Here is a 20,457-nt window from a genome sequence, read left to right on the forward strand (position 1 = left end):
TACTGGTTGTATTGTGAAGCAATAATCGTTAAATGATAAGATAACTTTTTATATATTTCTCCCAAAGCCCAAATTTGGACTTCTATTGTAAATCTAGCATGAAATAAATATAACTTTTTTGACTTTTTATCTTTAATTTCTGACTTTCTTATTATTTAAAGCATGAGTGTTTTGTTTGTGTTTGCTGTTCTTAATCAGTCTGAAAGTGTTTCTTTTGCATTTTGTCTTTTTGTCTCTTGATGTTTTAGCTAAAGCGCTTCGAATTGCCTTGTTTCTGAAATGTTCTATATAAATACATTTCCCTTGAAGAAGAGCTCGAAACGTCACTTGTGGATGTGATAATAAAGTCCACTCAAATTTATGAACCAGTCTCAGTTTAGTCCTGATCCTCTATCAGACCTCCATCAGTAAAGAGACCATCAGAGAGAAGATGGTCTATTTCTATAGAGTTATTCTTAATGCTCGTCATCGGAGCCACCGGGTCGGATTCTGGTGAAACCAGATGATATCATGTAGGTTCACCAGAAACTCCTTCAGCTCAGACTCCAGCAGAGACCGGTCCACTGTGGACAGACCCAGATCCTCCAGCAGAGACCGGTCCACCGTGGACAGACCCGTATCCTCCAGCAGAGACCGGTCCACCGTGGACAGACCCAGATCCTCCAGCAGAGACCGGTCCACCGTGGACAGACCCAGATCCAGCCAGATTAACAAGTGGTTCCCACCAGACTCAGCCTTTCTATCTGGTTTCCTACACTCAGGTTTTTACTTTTTGTACTTTAAGTACCTTTTGATGCTGATATTTTTATACATATCATTTTATTATTAAAGATAAAGATCTAAGTTCATCTTCCACCACTGTCCTCATGTCATATATTTACATGTATATATATATATATATTAAGGAAAGGATCTAAGTTCATCTTCCACCACTGTCTTCAGGTCGCCTCTGTGGTTCTGCTGCAGCCTGTCCAGTAGGTGGCAGGAATTCCCCATTGAGCTGTCTGACGAACGTGAAACACATAAAACCAAGCGAAGAAGAAAAAGCAGCCATTTGATTGGCTATTGCCTGGTGACGGACAGCTTCAGAGCGAAGCGCGACCGCTACATCTTCAATTTAGTGGAAGAAAAACCCTCCAAACAAACTGTTTTTTCAGCGTAACTTCTGCCTTTTACACAACAGCAGCGGGACATATTTAGGTCTTTAATGGCGGATTAACCAGCCTGCTGTGTTGTTTGCAAAGATAATGTAGTTTAGGTGTTTGTTTATCAGGTGTAACCGACGAGCTAAGGTAAGCTAGCTAGCTAGCATCACAGTTATACATAACGTTTGATGTTTGCTGGTTTTATGTTAATAGGCATAAATATAACTATTTTATTAACTGCTCTCGGACATGTTAACCAGCTGCTGATGATAATACCTTCAGACAAACGAAAACTGAAGCTTTTATTTGTAGATTTCATGTAAAGTTAGCAGCAGCTGTGCTTTGGAATCAGCTGTTTTTTCTTCTTTTCCTTCAATAATAACTTATTATTATTAATATTAAGAAAAAAATAAAATATATATTAATATATTATTATTAAAAAGAATAATATAATAATATATTAGAGTATAATTCAGATACCAAATGTATTTTTTTTTATTGTGAAATAGTTTTGGCCCCTAAAAGAAGAAGAATTAAATGATTCAATCCTTTATAATTGGGCTCTAAATGATCAGTTAATAAGATAATTAGTCCTTCTTTCTTCGGGCCCTTTACAGAGGTCTAAACTCTGATTAGTTCAGCTGATATTCCAGCAGTGTTAACCATAAACTAACCTTCTATTTCTAGTGTGAAGTCTGAAGAAGAGCTTCGTTAAAGCAACACATCTGCTGTTAATTATGTTAATTTATTATGAAACTCTTGACACTGAAACAGGAAGCTGTTCGTATTTAAATCTGCACAAATGTTGATGCTATAAGCTTCAATTTTTTTTTTACCAATAACTGCTGATTTATTCTCTTATTGCTCAGATGATCTTTGTCTCTTTTAGTCGTCAGTCTGGTTGAACCATTGTACAGAGTTTTGTTCTCCATGTACTAAACAAAATATCTTTATTTGTGAAGAGAACTTTCCTCAACCTAAAAGCACGAGAGACAAGTTAGACATATAGAGCAGTCCTCTCAGACATCTGCACCCAAACCTTTGAACGGTTGTTTTTACTTCTCATGATTTTCCATCATCTTTTTTTTAAACATGCTACAATGTTTAGATGTTGATAATAACTTTACTTTTGTAGCACTTTTCTGAACAGAGTGACGAAATGCTTAAGAGTGAAACAAAATAACACTTGATGCTAAAATAATGAGACAGAAACATTTCAAATGAAGACATTAAATAAAACAATATAAATATGTGGAGCCTTCAAAAGTCTGTTATGTCTTTAAATGATCAACAGTAATTTAATCTTGAACCAGAATTAAATGTGGTTTGTTTCAACAATGCTTTTCTTTTTAGACCACCGGCTACGACTTCTTTGATTCGTTCCTGAGATCAAGAACTTAACACTGGCTGAAATGGACGAACAAAGTGTTGAGGTATGTACCACACACACACACACACACACACGCGCACACACACACACACACACACACACAGCTGGAGGATGAGGCCTGATAGACTGTAAGAAGAGGGAAGTCAACGGTCAAGCATTGTTATTGACAGCAGCGTTGTGATTTTACGATAAAACACTTCTGACCTTTGTGTGAACACAGCTAATGACTGTAAACGTCAGCTTGTACTGCTGATAAAGATGAAGAGAAACCGAACAAGTGTTTCTAAAGCCTCTTTCACACAAGCAGTCTGTCCTTGAAATGTTAATCTGAGCCGACTCGTCTCTCTCTCTCGTCCTGCAGAGTATCGCCGAAGTGTTTCGCTGCTTCATCTGCATGGAGAAACTGAGGGACGCTCGTCTCTGCCCTCACTGCTCCAAACTCTGCTGCTTCAGCTGCATTCGAGTAAGTCCGTCTCTCCACCACGCCTCTCATGGTGAATATGTTATCGACGTATCCTACGATATGTGGACGTGACCTAGAGGAGAGGGGGGAGAGGAAGAAGAGGAGGGAGAGGAAGAAGATAAGGGAGAGGAAGAGACATTCTGCAAAAGGATGCTCCATTTACGAATAATCCAGAGATTAAAACACGGACTAGAATGGGCAAAATTAAAACATCAGAGGCAAACTTATCCTGACAAAGTATGAGGCAAGCTCCTAAAACACTGTTTCCTACATTTCCCATAAAGCAGTGCAGTAATGCCTGAGTAACCAATGATAGATTTGGGAATTTACCAAACAGAGCAAGTGTTAAGGGACTATTTGCTGCAGCGGATTAGTGATGCGTTAGTGAGTATCGTAGTAGAATCGTGTGTATTTAATAATAACGGCATGTGTGCAGCGGTCGTGTTTCGATGAAAAAATCATCAAACTGTCACATGTTGTTTGACAGCGGTGGCTGACGGAGCAGAGAGCTCAGTGCCCACACTGCCGGTAAGCGTCTGCTCACACACAACCCAACATTCTGATTGTTTATGTTCACAGTGTGTAAGTTATTAAAATGTGTTTGTCGCCACGCAGGGCTCCGCTCCAGCTGAGGGAGCTGGTCAACTGTCGCTGGGCGGAGGAGGTCACCCAGCAGCTGGACACCCTGCAGCTCTGCAGCCTCACCAAGCACGAGGACAACGACAAGGACAAGTGAGCACCTCCTCCTCCTCGTCTCCTTCCCTTCCTGTTTGTCCGTTAGGGTTGAAGGGTTTTAAAAATGATTACTTCCTGGTTATATATATCTCGTCCCGGGATTTCTTGCCGTAATGAGTGAAATCGGATTGTAACCATAAACCTGATGATCATGTAGCTTTAATATTAGTTAGTTATGAGGTAGTAGAACAACAATTTGTTTAAAAAGTACATTAACTGTAGAATCTGGGATTAATGGCTCACCTGTCTGACATTTAGAAAAACACAAACATGAATTATTGTTTATCCTGATCCGAGAGATTTAAATCTTTACTTAAGTTGCAGGTTTACTTAACGGTGCTGCTGTGACGCGTAACATGTATCGATGCTGCTGCTGTGTTACACCTACAGTCATTTAATAAACTCAAAGGAGAGAATACTTCATGCAAACAGTTGTGTGCAACAAATAGAATATTGGTTAAGTTAATCATGGAAATGTGCATTTAAATGGACATTTTTAACTGCATTAGATGCAAAATGAAAGAGACGAAACTCAAACACAGAACATGGCTGCACGGTGATTGGAGAGGAAGTTATAATTTTTTAACGAGGAGTAACTTTATGTTGCTGACTCTTTGGCAGGAGATTTGTTTGGGTGGCTTGAGATGGCGCCCAAAAACCGGGGAAAAAAAGAGTGAAATTTGGTAACATGAAATCTTTATTTAAACAAACAGCTGGTCTGTAAGCAGCACGCTGAAACCTGCAGCTGCACAGCCGATCTATTCTATTTCAAAGTCTGAGTTTATCTGTGAGTTGCGTTGAAGTGTTTAGGAGAAGGTGTCTTTGTTTCAGTACGTAGTCGTCTGTTCCAGCAGCTATTTTCTGCAGGAAACCAGAGCAGATTCTGGCTGAAATTCCAGAGAAATTCGAATTCCCGGCTAGTTTTTCGTCCTGCTTCTCTTTTACCACATGCTCATCTTCCTCCCTCCCTTTCTTCACCATATGCATCATCGTCATCCTCCGTCTCCTGTGTTTTATAAACGTGAGTTTTCATAACGCTCGTAGAAACACTGAAGTAAAACAGGTTTGTGTTTGTGTCCGTTTGATTTTCCCGTTCCAGATGTGACAACCACCACGAGAAGCTGAGTGTTTTCTGTTGGACCTGTAAGAAATGCATCTGTCACCAGTGTGCTCTGTGGGGGGGCATGGTAACGTTTCACACCTTTTTATTTTATTACAGTCTGCATACAAACCGCCACAATAATCACTTACAACAAACATTTATTCAGGCTGCAACTAATGATTAGTTTCATGACTGATTAGTCTGTTTGGTCTATAAAATGTCAGAGAATAGTAAAACTCACGACCTCATAACGATGTCTTTACAACCAGAGACAGATGTTCTTTGTTTTGTTGCGTCCAGCACGGCGGCCACACCTTCAAACCTCTGGTGGAGATCTACGAGCAGCACGTGACGAAGGTGAAGGAGGAAGTCGCCAAGCTCCGCCGCCGCCTCATGGAGCTCATCAGTCTGGTGCAGGAAGTGGTGAGGAAATCCAAACGAGCGTGGCCAAGACATGTTCACTCTTATCAGAGGATTAAGCTCTATGAGCTTTCCTGTAGCGCCATCCAGTGGCCAACAACGGGCTGCAAGAAAGATCAGAATATTACAGCAGAACGTAAATTCATTACATTAAATATTCTGGTAACAGTGGAGGAGTACCGCTGACGTCCACTAGATGGCACCAGCATGTTGATGTCTCTCTGTGTGTGTGTGTGTGTGTGTGTGTGTGCGTGTGCGTGTGTGTGTCATGGGGTCAGGAGAGGAACGTGGAGGCTGTCAGGGGAGCGAAGGACGAGCGGGTCAGAGAGATCCGGAATGCCGTGGAGATGATGATCGCCCGTCTGGACAACCAGCTGAAGAACAAACTCATCACCCTCATGGGTAAGAAGCCTCTGATCTCTGACTCACTGCAGCTGTGTGCAGTCTGACTTTAGAGGACTGGTGACTGTGGTCTCTATGAGTTTTAGTAAACCAAAATTTTACTTGAAATGAAAGGCAAACACGGTTGATTTTACATTAAAATCTGTTTTTGTCATTTATAATAAATCCTTAATCTCGTTAAATGGGCCAGCTTTGCATGTTGGTCTCAGGTCTAAATAAAATAAAAAATAAAGCAGTGTTTGGTATGTCTGAAAAGACTTCTTAAGTGACTCTACGATGTGTCTAAAGGTTGAGAACTTAACCCAACAAAACATGCAGACTCCCCGCTGAAAGCCGGAGAGAGAGAGAGGAACCTTTTATAGCTTCGGGGGGGAAACTCAGCTGAAATATTTATCTGGACTGAGTGGAATACGTGCACTCAGCGGCCTACAACCTACACACGCTCACCAGCCTCCATCAGGCCCGACATCCAGCGCCACTGAAAATAGAAAATGTGTTCCTTCCCCACCAGGCCAGAAGACGTCGTTGACCCAGGAGACGGAGCTGCTGGAGTCTCTCCTGCAGGAGGTGGAGCATCAGGTTGGTGCTCTGCAGCAGCTCGCAGCCTCCATTCATTTAACATGTACTCCATGTTGTTGTTTGTGATAGTGGTGTACGATGGGGGTGTGTTGTGTGTAATGTGCATCTTAAATCCTCTCCACCCTAAAAACAATCATCAGATTCAGATGCTGATTGATTTAGCTTCAGAGGACGAGATCCACACGACTCTTTCTGACAGAAACTCAAGTGTTGATGGAACATTTGCTTCCTTTATGACGATTGCTGTTTTATAAACAGGTTTGTTTATTGTTTTGTTCTGCCTGTGTTGAACAGCTTCACTCCTGCAGTAAGAGTGAGCTGATCTCCAAGAGTCCAGAGATCCTGCTCATGTTCCAGCAGGTCCACCGTAAACCCATGCAGTCCTTCGTCACCACGCCGGTCCCTCCAGACTTCACCAGGTAGCCTGCTCACCTGGATGTAACTATTCATTAAGACCGGGCAACACCAAACGGTGGACTGTGGTCCAAACCAAGTCACGGTTTAAGAGCAACTAACAATTATGTTCATTATTGATTATTTTCTCGAATTAATAAATTCGTTTTTTTGTCTATAAAATGTCAGAAAATTGTGAAAAACGTCGATCAGTGTTTCCCAAAGCCGTCTTCAAATGTCCAGAAATCACAGATGTTCAGTTTTCTGTCATAGCGGAGTAAAGAAACCAGAAAAATATTCACGGTTTAAGACGCTGGAATCAGAAGTTTTTATTTATTTTATTCTGAGGATTCCGTCTTGTTTTCTTTAACTTGAAATATATCTCTTGATTGTAGTTCAGTGTTCTTGGACTAATTTTATTTATGGTAAAGAAAGCTGTTTGTTCTGCTGCACATGTTCAATGTGGCAGCACGTTAAAAGTATCCTACATTAAAAATAACAAATATCGTTGAAGTGATATAGAAATATACGTTGTTGATTAGTTAAGAAGCTATCGGAGGCAGTTTAGACATTATGAGGTTCAGACCTTTGCTGGGAGGAAATCTAACTGGACCTCTTTAAATGTTCATTAAATTCCTCTAATTATACTAATAATATACTGTAGAGTGTAGTAGAACGTCAGAAAATAGTTTAAAATGCCCATTTTGTCCCAAAGATATTCAAATACAGGAACTACAGGCAGCAAGTATTCACATTTAAATAGATGGAAACAGAATGTTTGAAATTTCTTCTTGATTCATGATCAACAAATGTGATTAAATGAATCTTTATTGTGTTTGAACAGAGTGCCGAGGCAAAGAAAAGCAGTTTAGCTTCAGACCAGAAGTGCAAAGTAATGTACAGAATAATAAATAATACTCAGAATATAACATAAATCTATTGACTCATTGTTTGAGGACAATATTATATACGTATATAAGACTCAAAAACATCAACGTGTGCATTATGTGTCTGAAAAATTGATTCCAGGATGAAGTTTTTCAGTACAAACATAAAGGATGCTGCTTTGATTATTCAGTTGTGTTTAATGTATTAATGTGTGACTGATGATAAGAAGAGAGGACGGACTGTGTCAGCACTTTATTCAGTGTGTGAAGTGAGTCTTATTCTGTGTGCTTTCAGTGAGCTGGTTCCGGCCTACGACTCCAGCACTTTTGTTCTGGTCAACTTCAGGTAAATCCTCTCTGGTTGTTTTTAGTCATGAGGACTGAGGAGGAGTGACGTAGAGACCTGTCAATCACGGTGTAGTCCCGCCCTAAAGCATCCCCTGCTTTATGGTCTGTGTGACTCTAAATGGACCATAATGTACTAAATGAACATCATGCTGTATTGAAGAAGACTTGAAACTAGAGATTGAGACCATAAACTCATGTTTACAATGTTTACTGAGGTAATAAATCAAGAGAGAAGTAGAGTCATTCTCTCATAGACTTCTATACAACCAGAGGAGTCGCCCCCTGGTGGACACTAGAGAGAATGCAGCTTTAACACATGAAGCTTTGACTTCACTTTTCAGAACCGGAGGTGTCCGCCTGGTACGAACCAGATGGTTTCGAGCGTGCTCCCACCTTTAGGGTACCTGAGTTATAACCTTCCTATTCTTACTCCTGCAAACCATTCAAATGTCAAAATGAAAAAGAATAGTTACGTGTCAGTAGCCTCTACTTCTACAGCCTTTATTACTACTTGATGCCACTGGTTCACCGAGTAGTGTTAAAATGTGTGTTTCTGAAATGAACAGAGTAGAAATAACAGAGAGGAGAAAGTGTTGTTGACAAAGAGGATGAGGAGCGCGTTGAAGCAGTTCCTCCTCTGCTGAATCTATTTCAGAGGCTTTGTCCACTTGAAAGCTGAGACTTACACCTGGAGGACCCTAAGCGCCCATGAATACACATGGTGTCCACAAGGTTTGATGTGTGTGTGCGTGTTTTTGTGTGTTTTTGTGTGTTTGTAGCACCCTGAGGCAGCGGGCGGACCCGGTCTACAGCCCTCCTCTACAGATATCTGGGCTCTGCTGGAGGCTCAAAGTCTACCCTGTGAGTTTCTCTTTTTATCTGACAAAATATTCTGCTTCAATACGTATTTGTTGGTGTTTATCCTTTAAAAAAAACGACATGTTCACTGCGGTTAAAAACAGTTTATTCACCAGTGTTAGAGGGACGGTCTAGCAGCAATCTATCAGCACCATGAATTACATTAATGTAACCACAATATCACACGTATGCGAGCATGCATCTGTTTTTCCGATACACTACAACAATGCGGTGAAGCCCAGAGAAAGAGATATAACAGGCGTTGCATCATTGAATATCGTTCAGTTTACGTGGCCAACAAACATTTCTGTAAATGTAAGAAATAATCTAACGGGTTCTAAGCTGTGTCTCAGAGATACTAACTCTTGTTTCTTCAGGACGGTAACGGTGTGGTTCGTGGAAACTACCTGTCCGTGTTCTTGGAGCTGTCTGCTGGACTTCCTGAAACATCAAAGTATGAAACATTTCTTTTAGATCTTTCTCTACAGTCTTTATGTCTTGAATGATTGCCTCGAGGACTTCTTCTTGTGATCATTAACAGGATGAATTATTACCAAGTTAAAGGATAAGATATGTATTTATTCCCGTGTAGGTACGAGTACCGTGTGGAGATGGTCCATCAGGCCTCCAGCGACCCGACCAAGAACATCATCCGGGAGTTTGCCTCCGACTTTGAGGTCGGTGAATGTTGGGGCTACAACCGCTTCTTCAGACTGGACCTCCTGGCCAGCGAGGGCTACCTGAACATGCAGACGGACACACTGGTCCTCCGGTGGGCTCACACACACACACACACACACACACGACATCATCACTCCGTGTCCATCATGCTGGTCGTCTGATTGTCGAAGCTCAACGGAGGTGTTTTTCCGTGTTTGTGCTGCACAGCTACCAGGTTCGCTCTCCCACCTTCTTCCAGAAGTGCAGGGATCAGTACTGGTACATCAGCCAGCTGGAGTCGGCCCAGAGCGGCTACATCCAGCAGATCAGCAACCTCAAAGAGGTACCGTGTGTGTGTGTGGGGGGGGGGGGGGGTCCAGGGGAGTTTTCAGACCTTCAAAGTGAGAAACAGCTTATTTAATGTGTTTTATTATTATTTCAGAGGTTGGCCATCGAGCTGTTTCGCCGCCAGACGTCACGCAGCTCCTCTCCCCCTGACATGAGGCTCTCTGGGGGAACCACGGCCTCTGAGAGAGACCCCCGCTCGGTGAAGAGCGACGACGACATCCAGACCGCTTTGACCAACGCGAAAAAAGGCCAAGAAGAAGAAGAGAGGACGCAGCAGGACGACTCTAATGTGAGGACGGAACATACTGAAAGGGCTTTCACAGAATTCTTTGTTGATTTATCGAAACGTAGGGACGTCCAAGTCAAGTCCTTTGGATACAGACTGATCCCTTTTTGTTTTGCTCTGAGAACACACTTCACTTTAATGGTGTTTTGTAGAATTTGGTCCGTCCCGGACACCATTTTTGGGGCTTCGAAGCCTCAATGATTGCAAGAAAAATGTCTCATAATTACGAGATAAGATCTTGAATGCAATTCTCTTCTGTAGTTCAATGACTTGAAGCTGCTGTTTGGATAGACGTGTAACGGGACGTTTGTAGATGAGATAAGAAACTTTATTGAGCCCACATCGGGGGAAATTTAATTATTGCAGCGGCTCAATATTCAGAGAAACGAGCAAGAAAAGTGACGAATAAAACTGAGGATTGGATGTGACCCTCATCCGTATCCCGATCTGTTTGTGACATTTTAAACGGTCCTTAAAAAGAAATCTCCGCCACAAAGCCTGGGTGTGATGTCGGTGCCTCTGTGTTGTTCAGGAGCTGTCTGACGGTGACCTGGAGGTGGACTGTCTGACGGAGGAGGAGGTGAACCCGCTGGACGGCAGCAGCACCTCGGGGAGCTCAACGGCAACCAGCAACACGGAGGAGAACGACATCGACGAGGAGACCATGTGAGCTCAAAGAAACGATCCCCACACTCTAATCATTCACGCACTTTGTCGTGACTCTTTAATTATTTAGCAAACAATATACAGCAGTGATTAGAACATAAAGAATGCAAACGTCAGGTGTTTGGTCTGGAGAGAATGATGCAGACTTTATTATTGTAGACGCTATGCTTCACCGCATTGTTGTATTCTAAGAAGATGCATGCTCGCATACGTGTGATATTGTGGTTATATTAATGTAATTAATGGTGCTGTCAGATTGCTGCTAGACCACCCCGCTAATAACAATGTGTGTGGGAGAGTAAATCGATTTTTTTAGAGAATATTTCGTTAGTTAACAATTAATTTTGTAAATTATTACATCTGTCTGTATCTGCACAGGTCTGGAGAGAACGATGTAGAGTTTATTGGGAACCTGGAGACAGAAGAAGGAGAGCTTCCTGATGACTTGGCTGGAGCAGCAGGTATAACTCATAAACAAATATATTATTTATTGTATATAAAATACCACAGTTGATCATTTTAACCCTGTTTGTGTCAGGAGGAGGTCAGAGGAGACCCGTCTCTGTTTGTTAGCAGATATTTGTCCTCACAATTCAGCGGAAGGTTTGAACTTTTCAAGTCCACATAACCGAGTAGTCATTTTCTCATAGACTTCTATACAACCAGAGGAGTCGCCCCCTGCTGGCCAGTAGAGAGAATGCAGGTGTTTAGGACACTTCCGCATCGGCTTCACTCTTTTGTCACTCTTGCAGTAGGGCTGCGATTAAAGATTACTTTCACTACGGTTTAATATACCAAATATTTAATAATTTTGTCTATAAAATCAGAGAATAAATAGTAAGAAAACCCCAAAGATATCCAGACAAAGAAGACCAAACCAATCCTTAACGTTAGTGAAGCCGTAACCATCAGATATTTAATGTCCTGCCTCAAATAACGGCCTCTGAGGGAAATAAAAGCCTCGACCGCTATTTGAGAATTTAGGGAATCAAATCTATTTGTGTTGTCTGGCAGCTGCACAAGCAGAACGCAGCGATACGATGGTGAGCAGCTCGCTCAGTGTTTCACTGTGTTGGTGTTGAAAGGCACGAAGAGGACGATGAGTCATTGTTGTTGCACTGAACCCGCTTTGATATAGAAACACTTGGTGTGTGTGTGTGTGTGTACACATGTGTGGGGGGGTTTGTGTGTGTGTGTCGTGATTTTTTTGAAGTTCTGCTTTTCTGCTATTATTCCTTTCTCTGTGGATTATTACAAGCCATCCACACAGAAGATAAACCTTTATAAACTCTCTTCTTCCTGCAGGAGGATCCGGCTCCACCATGCGTTCCTCACATCGCAGCGCTCGCGGTGTCGGAGCGGCGGCGTGCGGTGGCGTCGGTCCAGGAAGCAGCAGCAGCCTCCTGGAGATCGACCCGGTGATCCTGATCCAGCTGCTGGATCTGAAGGAGCGCCGCAGCGTCGAGTCTCTGTGGGGCCTCCAGCCTCGGCCTCCTGTGTCTCTGCTGCACAGCCAAGGTCTGCATTCCATTTCTCTCCTTTTGCCTTCTTTCCTTTTCTCCTCCTCATTTTCTTTCCTTTCCTTTCATTTCTTCTCCTCATCCTTCCACACCTTCCCTTTCATTTCCTGTCCATGTATTTCTTCTCCTTTTTATTTAATTTCCTTTCCTCTTTCTCTCCTCTCCTTTTCTCGTCTCCTCTTTCTCTTCTCTCTTTCTCTTCTCCTTCTCTCGTATCCTCCTTTCCTCCCCCATCTCTCCCCTTTCTCTTATCTTCTCTCCTCTCTTCTTTCCTCTTAGTCTCATCTCCTTTCCTCTCTTCTATCCTCTAATCTTTCTCTTCTCTCCTCTTTCTCTCATCTCCTTTCCTCTCCTGTCTCCTCGAATCGTTCTCTCCTCTTTCTCTTCTCTTCTCTCCTCTTCTTCTCTCCTCTGTCCTCTACGCTTCTCCTCTCATCCTTGGATAAAGAGGGAGTTCAGATGTATTTTGACTGCTTGTATTAATAGATGAAACAGTAGCCATGAACAGTGATGTAGAAGATTAAGCACCAATACATCGTGATGCATCAAGAATGAAGTTTCTCTAAAGGATTCGTTTCTTGTCCTCCGTCCAGCTCATCCTCACTCCAGGAAGGACCGAGAGCGGCGGCCTCAGGCGGTGCGACGCTCGGCTCCAGACTCGGGGGTCCTGATCCGCCTCAAGGCTCAGATGGCCGAGGTCCGCAGCAAGATGTCCGATGCGAAGAGTCAAGTGCTGGAGGCCCGGGGGAGCGGAGAGCCCTGGCCCGGCCCGTCGGGGGGGTTCGGTGTGGAGGAGGCGCCCTCCCACCACGCTGACTCCGAGCTGTCCGCTTGTCGTAAGCCGGGTGAGATGGACCTGCTGGGGAGAGCAGCTGCAGCTCGGTCCAGACCCTGTCGCCCTGGTGAGGACTGATACGCTGCTGAGGATGATGTTAGGATGCTTATAAGCTCCAGAGTCAAGAGAGTCACTCTTACTTACTTCATGAACACAAGCTGGAAATCCCGAGTGAGACAACAGGAAGTAGGAAGACGAAAAGTAGGAAGACGGAAAGTAATAAGACGGCAAGTGGTAGGAGGACGGCAGCTAATACCACAGTAGGTAGTACAAGTAGTACGACGATATGTAGCACGACAGAAAGTATTACAGGCAGTAGGTATGAAGTAGTAGACCACTCCTTCAGTAATCAAAATATAAATAAATGTTGCTCTTCATCGATTGTTACCTGCCACTAATGCACTAGTGCAGCCTGCTGTACTTTTACAACTATACTATTTTTGATCTGATCGTTTGTTCTTACATTATTTGCCAGTATTTGTTGCTCCTGTAGCTCCAACCAACCCGACATCAGCAGTTTATAAGAGAAGTCGTACCTGAAAATCATCATTTTCTAAACCACGTATCATTGTTTGGATTATAGGTCAGTTTAGAGCTCTTCATCATATTCAAACAGACTCTATTCAGACTTCACTACAGAGTCCAAACCTGATGTGATCCTACAGTTATTGAGGTCTATAGATTTAAGATAATTACATATTTGTCTCTATCTTTTTCCTGTGTGCAGCCAGGAAGTCTCTGTCTCCTGTCCTGGACAGCAGCAGCAGCTCTCTGGTGATGAAGAGGAGGAGTCCAGAGGAGGTGGAGAAGGACCTGAGAGGACCAGACGTGTCCACTGAGCTCAGCCTGCATCTCAAAGACGGGCTGGGAGCTGCAGAGGGTCGGTGGTCCTCTTACTGATCCTCCTGGTTTCTCCATATTTTGTCTTAGTGAGATTTTATTACAACTAGAAGCTACTCTTATCAATACTCTGCTCTTCTACTTGACTAAAACACGTATAGAATCAGCATTAGAATTGATATTGTTTATAAAGCAGCAGTAGTAAATACTTAATGAGTACATGAGCCAACACGCCTTCAAAAAATCGAACTTTAAAAACAAATCAACTTAAACTCATGTTTTTTCCCGTCTCTGCTTCAGGAGCGCTGAAGGCTGATGGCCCCCAGGGGCCCCCCGTGTCTCATGGCGGCTCCTCATCAGAGCAGCAGGCCTCCACCTCCAAGCAGCAGCAGCAGCAGTACTCGGTGGAGCAGCAGCTGTTCGGGGCCTCGGGGCCCCGGGATGACATCTTCTCCCTGGAGGGGTCGAGCTACATGACCGGCGGCAAGAGCAGGACCCTCGGGTGGGTGTTCGGGAGACTCGTCATACACTTCATGTCTCTCTCTCTCTCTGCTCTGCCTCTCTCTGAGACTCCTTCCTTCTCTCTCTACCTTACAGGGCAGCCATGTTGGAGTGTGACTCCGAGAGCTCGGTGAACTCCCATCATCCCCTGCTGGAGGGACCCTCTGCTCCGTCGCAGTCAAAAGAAGGTCTGCTGTGTGTTCTGATAACGACGCCAACAAAAAGATTTAGTATGTCCCAAAGTCAGGGGTAGTATTTTAAATGCAGTGTGCACAAAAATACCAGGATGTCCTGCTGCATCCAGACCAAAGGGTGTATATTCGAGTTTTTGCAACCGATGAACAGAAGTTACCACATCTGGAATGTGGAGGATTATTAGATCATCATTAGAACATCTGTGAGGAAGCTGGAGGACAATACTGTGCTCCACTTGGTTCTAAACCTGTATTGTATTCCTATTCCTACATAATGTTAAAGAGAATGTGTGTACAGCTCTGATAGTCCCGTCCCGTCTTATCTGTAGATCAGTCGTCGTCCGTCCTGGTTGCAGCAACGAGCAGCGACAGCGACACCGAGGACGAAGCTCTGCAGAGCAGCAACTCTCGCTACGACAACCAGACTCCTCCCTGCTCAGGTAACCAGCTCGCTCACGACCTCCACGATTGCTGAGACTGTGACGGATTTTTATTTCTTACCGCGGTGAAAAAAAGCAACGTATCCATCGCGGTTTGGCCATTGATGCTGCGTCTCAAGCCGCTTTGACGTTTTGGGATGTTTAGGAAAGATTAGAAAATGATTCAACGTGGAACCGCCATAGTTCTGGCAAAGAATAAGATGAGTTCACTAAGTGCACTTTGCCTCATTTAGCTTTTTTCACCTCAGCTAAGCTCAAAAGCTTTCCCTCCCCTCGTCCAGGAGCTGAATCGGGTTGTTAAAGCTTCTGTTTATACTCTCGCTTGGCGCAGTAGCTCGAGCCTCCGCAGACGGCGTGCAAGCTCCGAGCACGCACGATGGCGTTGCGTTACTCTCCGAAACACCAGAGGACGTACACACAAAATCTACTGCGGAGAATCAAAGACAACGAGTGTAAATCAGACGTACATCCGTAGACTGAAGGTGTAACCGGCTAAAAGCCATAAACCAACCTCAACAATGACGAGGAGGGATTATAATTATCTGTAAACTCATATCTCATATTCATGGACTACTTTATTACCTTTATACAAACCCTGTAAAGAAACAAGTGAAGTATTAAATGCATTATAAAGAAACGAAGGTTGAATATCAGCAGCAGTGAGCGCCTAGTTTTCTTCTTCACTGCGGAGAGCATAAACTAAAATGTATTCTCAGTGGGTTCACAGGCCCCCCCCTCTTTATAAATACCAAGTGATCCGTTGTTAATATGAAATATATCACCTCCAGCGTATAATACAGTGTGTTGTAATAAACGAATAGATTCATTCGACCCTTTTGGGAGCATGCAGGTGTTCACGTGTCTCGTACAGATGCTTTTATTGTGACATCCACCTCACATGTGGATTTAAATGTTTGCACGAACACATTTGTGTCCTCTTCCTTCTCACAGGAGAGCAGCTTCTGTCTGACGACATGAGTCTACATGCTGACAGGTGAAAAAAAACACTGCTTTCTCCTCAGCGGCCCGGAGACGACACACTCGCACTCACACACACCCTCACTCACACACACACACACACAGCTATGTTACACACGTGTGTAGAGTAGAAACTGCTTATTATGCATGAAGTCGAACTGAAGGAGATGCATCGACTCAACCTGCTTTTTTTCTTGTTGTCCTGAATATTTTTCAGAGTTTCATGACAGAAGAGATAATGACGGCCAGTAATTCAGGTGGATGTTGTGATGACATAGTGTCAGTGTGAATACAGTGGTACTGGCCCTTTAAGAGGACCAACATTTCACCTCCTTTTCAAACTGGACTTTCTCCGTATGTCTCGACGTTGCATTATATTTATGATAAGGGGTGAACGTTACTGTCGGTTCTTTCATGGTCAGTTTAAAAAAAAACAATACACAGCTGTTTGTGCAGAAACTGGATCTTTAAAACATGAACCAGTACATTTCACCTGAGCTCCAGAGCCTTTAATCACCACTAATCTGCACACCTTCTCACTGTATACATGCTGTTATACATCCAGTCTGCAGCCTACAGCGAGAGTCTGAGGATGAACTGTTCATACTCTCTCAATGAGAGTGTTTTATAACGGCCTGCTGTTGATGTTTAGCTCAGACTGTCTGGGCTTCGAGTCTCCACACCTACTCACTTATGTCTGCTCTATTATTCACTCCTCAAACATTCCGCTTTAGTGACACCGCAGCTTTTCTTCTTCTTCTTCTTCCTGAGCCTCGTTTAAAAGCTTGTTTCTGGTAATTTATGTAAATGTCTTCTCTTAATAACAGCACGTCTGTCTCTCTGTGACATTTGAAAGGGTTAAACAGTCACTGAATCACTCAGATTATAAAACATCTGAAGTCTGTGGGCTGAAACTTCAGACGTCGTAACGACGCAGGTGTGTGTTGTGTGTTTTTAGGACATCACTGACCCGAGTGTGACATGGCATCCACCCACTGAGAGCCACCTCACTGCAGGTTTTTTGACATTTTTGTGAATTCATGCCATCTGTGGCAGAGTTAGATGAGAAGAGCATCACCGCTCTGAATGTTTGCTCGGTAAATATGAAGCTTCAGCCGGCAGTTGGTTAGCTTAGCTTAGCATAAAGACAAGGGAAGCAGCTAACCGGGCAAAATCCACATCTGCTCCTCTGCTCAGTGTGTTGACGTTTAGGTTTAGACTGATTTAAACTGTGCTGCTCTCTTAAAGGGACAGTTCACCCCAAAATGATTTAAAAACACACCTAGTTTTCCTCTTACTCGTTGTGCTTTTTATCAGTCTAGATTGTGTCTGTTTCCAGAAACCATGACCCGGGTATTCAAGATAATCAGACCTTGTTGAGACATGGACAGACTTCCAGTTCTTACATTTGAAAAAGTCAACATCAACGTGTCCTTCCACAAATACAACAAGAGACATTGCTGTTGAGTTTTTTGCGTATTTATTGTCGTATAATATTGGAGAGAAAGTCGGCATCTTTACAAACCTAGACAACTCAAACCAAAACAATCTAGACTGATAAATAACACTACAGGTAAGAGGAACTAGATGTTGTTGTTGTTGTTGTTTTGGGGTGAACTGTCTCTTTAAGGTGGAAACTTTCGTATAAGTTGCTCCTCAGTCAGTGATGTCACCGCAGCCGTCGAACACAAAATACTCAATAGATTTTGAGGAAAAGCTCAGATGTTACTAGAAACATGAAAGACGTCTCTGTCGTATTAAAGTGTCCCCAGTATGACCCAGTATGACCCAGTATGACCCAGTATGACCCAGTATGAGCCAGTATGCACAAAACCAGGAACCTGACGCTGAAGCAGCTAAACGCAACAAATCTTTAATTAATGTCGTTATTTTCACAAGTGCTTTTCCTACTTTGACCAGTCAACATGTCTGCTGTGAGCTTTCGTCCTCATTAAAGGGCCGGTTCACCCAGAATACTTTGTTTTAGTGGTATATAAAACAACAACATGGATGACAGACCTGAGGGAGAGAAGTGGTATTCTGAGGAAAAAATAGATTTATTCTTTGAGATTTAAGTGATGGGTCGGGTCGGTATTTTGATTTCTTCTAAATAGTCCCGATTCACACAAAGTGTTTCCAAAGTCTGGATGCATTTTATAATATGCCGACTCTGGGGGAAAATGGCGAGTATTTCTAAATTTGTATTAAAAAGTATAGTTTGATTACATCATCCATGTGTGGGGACGGCTGTGGTGCGATGAGGTTGATCCAACCGACGTAGCAAAATTAAAACAAAATCTATTTTTTTTGTTTATTTTCTGGCAAATTTGACTTTAATCTCAGAGAATTCATTTTTCCATGAATTATTTGGGTTTTTTCTCAGACATTTGGGAGTTTTTTTCTTGCAATTTTGCCAATTTACAACTTTATTTTAAGCCATTTTTCTTTAATTAATGAAACTTTTTTTTTTTTTTACTTACAATGATCTGAATATGCCGTCATAGTAGTAAGTAAGTAAGTGAAACATGTTTTTGTGATTTTGGGTGAACAGACCTCCAGTAGAAACGGCTTTTTTACTTTTAATAGAAGTTGACAGCGAAGGTTTAAGAGCCAGTGTGATTATGTAACGTGTGCTTTGTGCTGCACTGACGCTCACAGCTTCACTGGCTTTTCTTCACCTCAATACTCTCAAACACGTGTCAGACGCTGTCGGAGTTTTCAAAGAACTTCCTGCACTTTGTGTGAAGTCGGCCGTCTTTTCTTCTTCACGTTATTATCTAGACTGTTAGGTAATCTTTGGCTCAAAGAAATGACATAATCTTAAACGTCTGCAGTCACTAGTTTGCTTTGTAAATACCTCTCAGTATATTCAGAAATGGAGCTTTGATGTACATTTGCCTGAAAGTGCGAAGCTTTTCCCGGACTGAAGGAGGACCGACGTTCTTATTTGCACCAAGACGTGTCGAATCATTTCCCTTCACATGATGGAGGCTCTCTCCTCGTTTATCAACTTCTTCTCTTCTTTGTGCTTCTTGTGTCAAAAAGCTGCTTTCTATTTTGAATTGTTCCCAGAATGCGCTGTGCATTGTTTGATGTGTATATTTACTTATTTAAATAAATAAAATGTTTTACGTTCCCGGAAATGACCACATTCTCATGTCTTCTGTGAAACTTAAAATGTAGAATTTAGATTTAAACAAAATGAGGGTTTCTTGCGTCACTTTGCCTTAATTAAAGGGACAGTGTGTAGAAATGAAATGTAATATTTATAAGTATGTTTTCTTTAGTGTATAATCGCCTCAAAATAAGAATAGTTTATTTCTACATACGGAGATGGCCACGTTTTTGTTTTTTGGTATGAAGTAACCATACATTTAAAGTACTGTAGTGAAGTACAATTTTGAGATATTTGTACTTTACTGGAGTATTTCCATTTTCTGCTGCTTTATACTTCTACTCACAGGGCAGTATTGTACCTTTTAATCCCATACATGTATTTAATATATTTAGTTTCTTTACAGATTTATGTTAATATTGCAAATTATATATTAACTAATCAGAAACCGCTTTATTGGCCAAGTATCCGTACACATACAAGGAATTTAATGCCGTTTTTTTTTTTGTTTTTTTTATAATAAAAATAATTTATGATGTATTGCTATAGATTAACGCCACATTTACCAGCTGCAACAAGTGATGAACACATTAAAACATCACTAATTATAATCCCATAATATGATAATCCTGCAATGGGCCATTCTACATAATGAGTACTTTTACTGTTTACTTTTACTTGATACTTTTATGTATATTTTGATGCTGATACTTTTGTACTTTTATGTAAGTAAGATTTTGAATACTGGACTTTTACTTGTATTATTTTTATCCTGTACTATTAGGATTTTTACTTTCATAAAACATCTGAATAGTTGCTCGTTAGATTGAAGAAATTCAGAGTACAATGCTTTTATTTCACTAAGAAATGTTGGGGAAAAAAACTATGAAACTATAATAAATTGTAAAAAACTTGGGTGTGTTATTATCCTTTTTGAGTGCAAGTTGAGCTGAAACAATACAAGTAATATTCAGCAGTTGTATGTGGAAGCATTTAAACTCCAGTAACGGTTTGTTAGGTGTTGGTGGGAAATGTTTTGAGTCTTAATCTTATGTTTTATTTAACTCTTACCTTTATATGAAACGTTTATAGTCAATTACGCCCACTTCACGCAGCGATTGTTGATTGATTATTCACACAAACACCTACATTTTATGTGACATATTCTCTCTCTCCCCCCCCCCCCCCCCCCCCAAGAACCTGAAGTCAAAATAATACAGAAAACAAAACAAAAAAGTTTTTGTTCGTGAGTTACAGTTTTAATATCTATTCTTGCAATTTGATCGACTGAATCTGGGTTCTTCGTCGCTGTTTTGGCTCCTGATTAATGCACATTTCTTTACATCATGTAG

At 42.1% G+C, this 20,457-nt stretch overlaps 1 protein-coding gene across 7 annotated transcripts; it reads left to right on the forward strand.

The window, feature by feature from the left end:
- Positions 1 to 1,075: 1,075 nt before the first annotated feature.
- On the forward strand, positions 1,076 to 20,018 carry trim37 (tripartite motif containing 37). Of its 7 annotated transcripts, none has more exons than XM_076101851.1 (26): positions 1,076 to 1,292; positions 2,499 to 2,578; positions 2,897 to 2,998; positions 3,486 to 3,526; positions 3,614 to 3,730; positions 4,833 to 4,920; positions 5,136 to 5,258; positions 5,534 to 5,657; positions 6,169 to 6,236; positions 6,531 to 6,655; positions 7,812 to 7,862; positions 8,644 to 8,725; positions 9,100 to 9,176; positions 9,315 to 9,494; positions 9,611 to 9,725; positions 9,825 to 10,019; positions 10,549 to 10,682; positions 11,061 to 11,143; positions 11,988 to 12,200; positions 12,796 to 13,104; positions 13,765 to 13,917; positions 14,178 to 14,379; positions 14,475 to 14,608; positions 14,902 to 15,012; positions 15,964 to 16,006; positions 16,208 to 20,018. In XM_076101851.1, exons 2-26 carry the CDS (start codon positions 2,558 to 2,560, stop codon positions 16,215 to 16,217), a joined length of 2,901 nt encoding a protein of 966 aa, XP_075957966.1. In that variant the 5' UTR covers positions 1,076 to 1,292; positions 2,499 to 2,557; the 3' UTR covers positions 16,218 to 20,018. The 7 variants fall into 7 exon arrangements, with proteins under 7 accessions (XP_075957966.1, XP_075957965.1, XP_075957967.1 ...); XM_076101850.1 differs by having other exon boundaries at positions 16,949 to 20,018; XM_076101852.1 differs by having other exon boundaries at positions 14,475 to 14,566; positions 16,949 to 20,018.
- The last annotated feature ends 439 nt before the right edge of the window (positions 20,019 to 20,457 follow it).

Source organism: Anarhichas minor, unplaced genomic scaffold (assembly GCF_050575085.1).
Source record: "Anarhichas minor isolate MPS153535 unplaced genomic scaffold, ASM5057508v1 ptg000027l, whole genome shotgun sequence".
NCBI classification, from domain to species: Eukaryota; Metazoa; Chordata; class Actinopteri; order Perciformes; family Anarhichadidae; genus Anarhichas; species Anarhichas minor.

What these genes read in the sequence shown, in the direction of transcription:
- trim37 (XM_076101850.1), top strand. Translation starts at nt 2,558, where the DNA reads ATGGACGAACAAAGTGTTGAG. An exon ending in GAGGACAACGACAAGGACAA is followed by an intron (nt 3,731 to 4,832) that starts GTGAGCACCTCC and finishes TTCCCGTTCCAG; the next exon opens with ATGTGACAACCACCACGAGA. An exon ending in AGATCAGCAACCTCAAAGAG is followed by an intron (nt 9,726 to 9,824) that starts GTACCGTGTGTG and finishes TTATTATTTCAG; the next exon opens with AGGTTGGCCATCGAGCTGTT.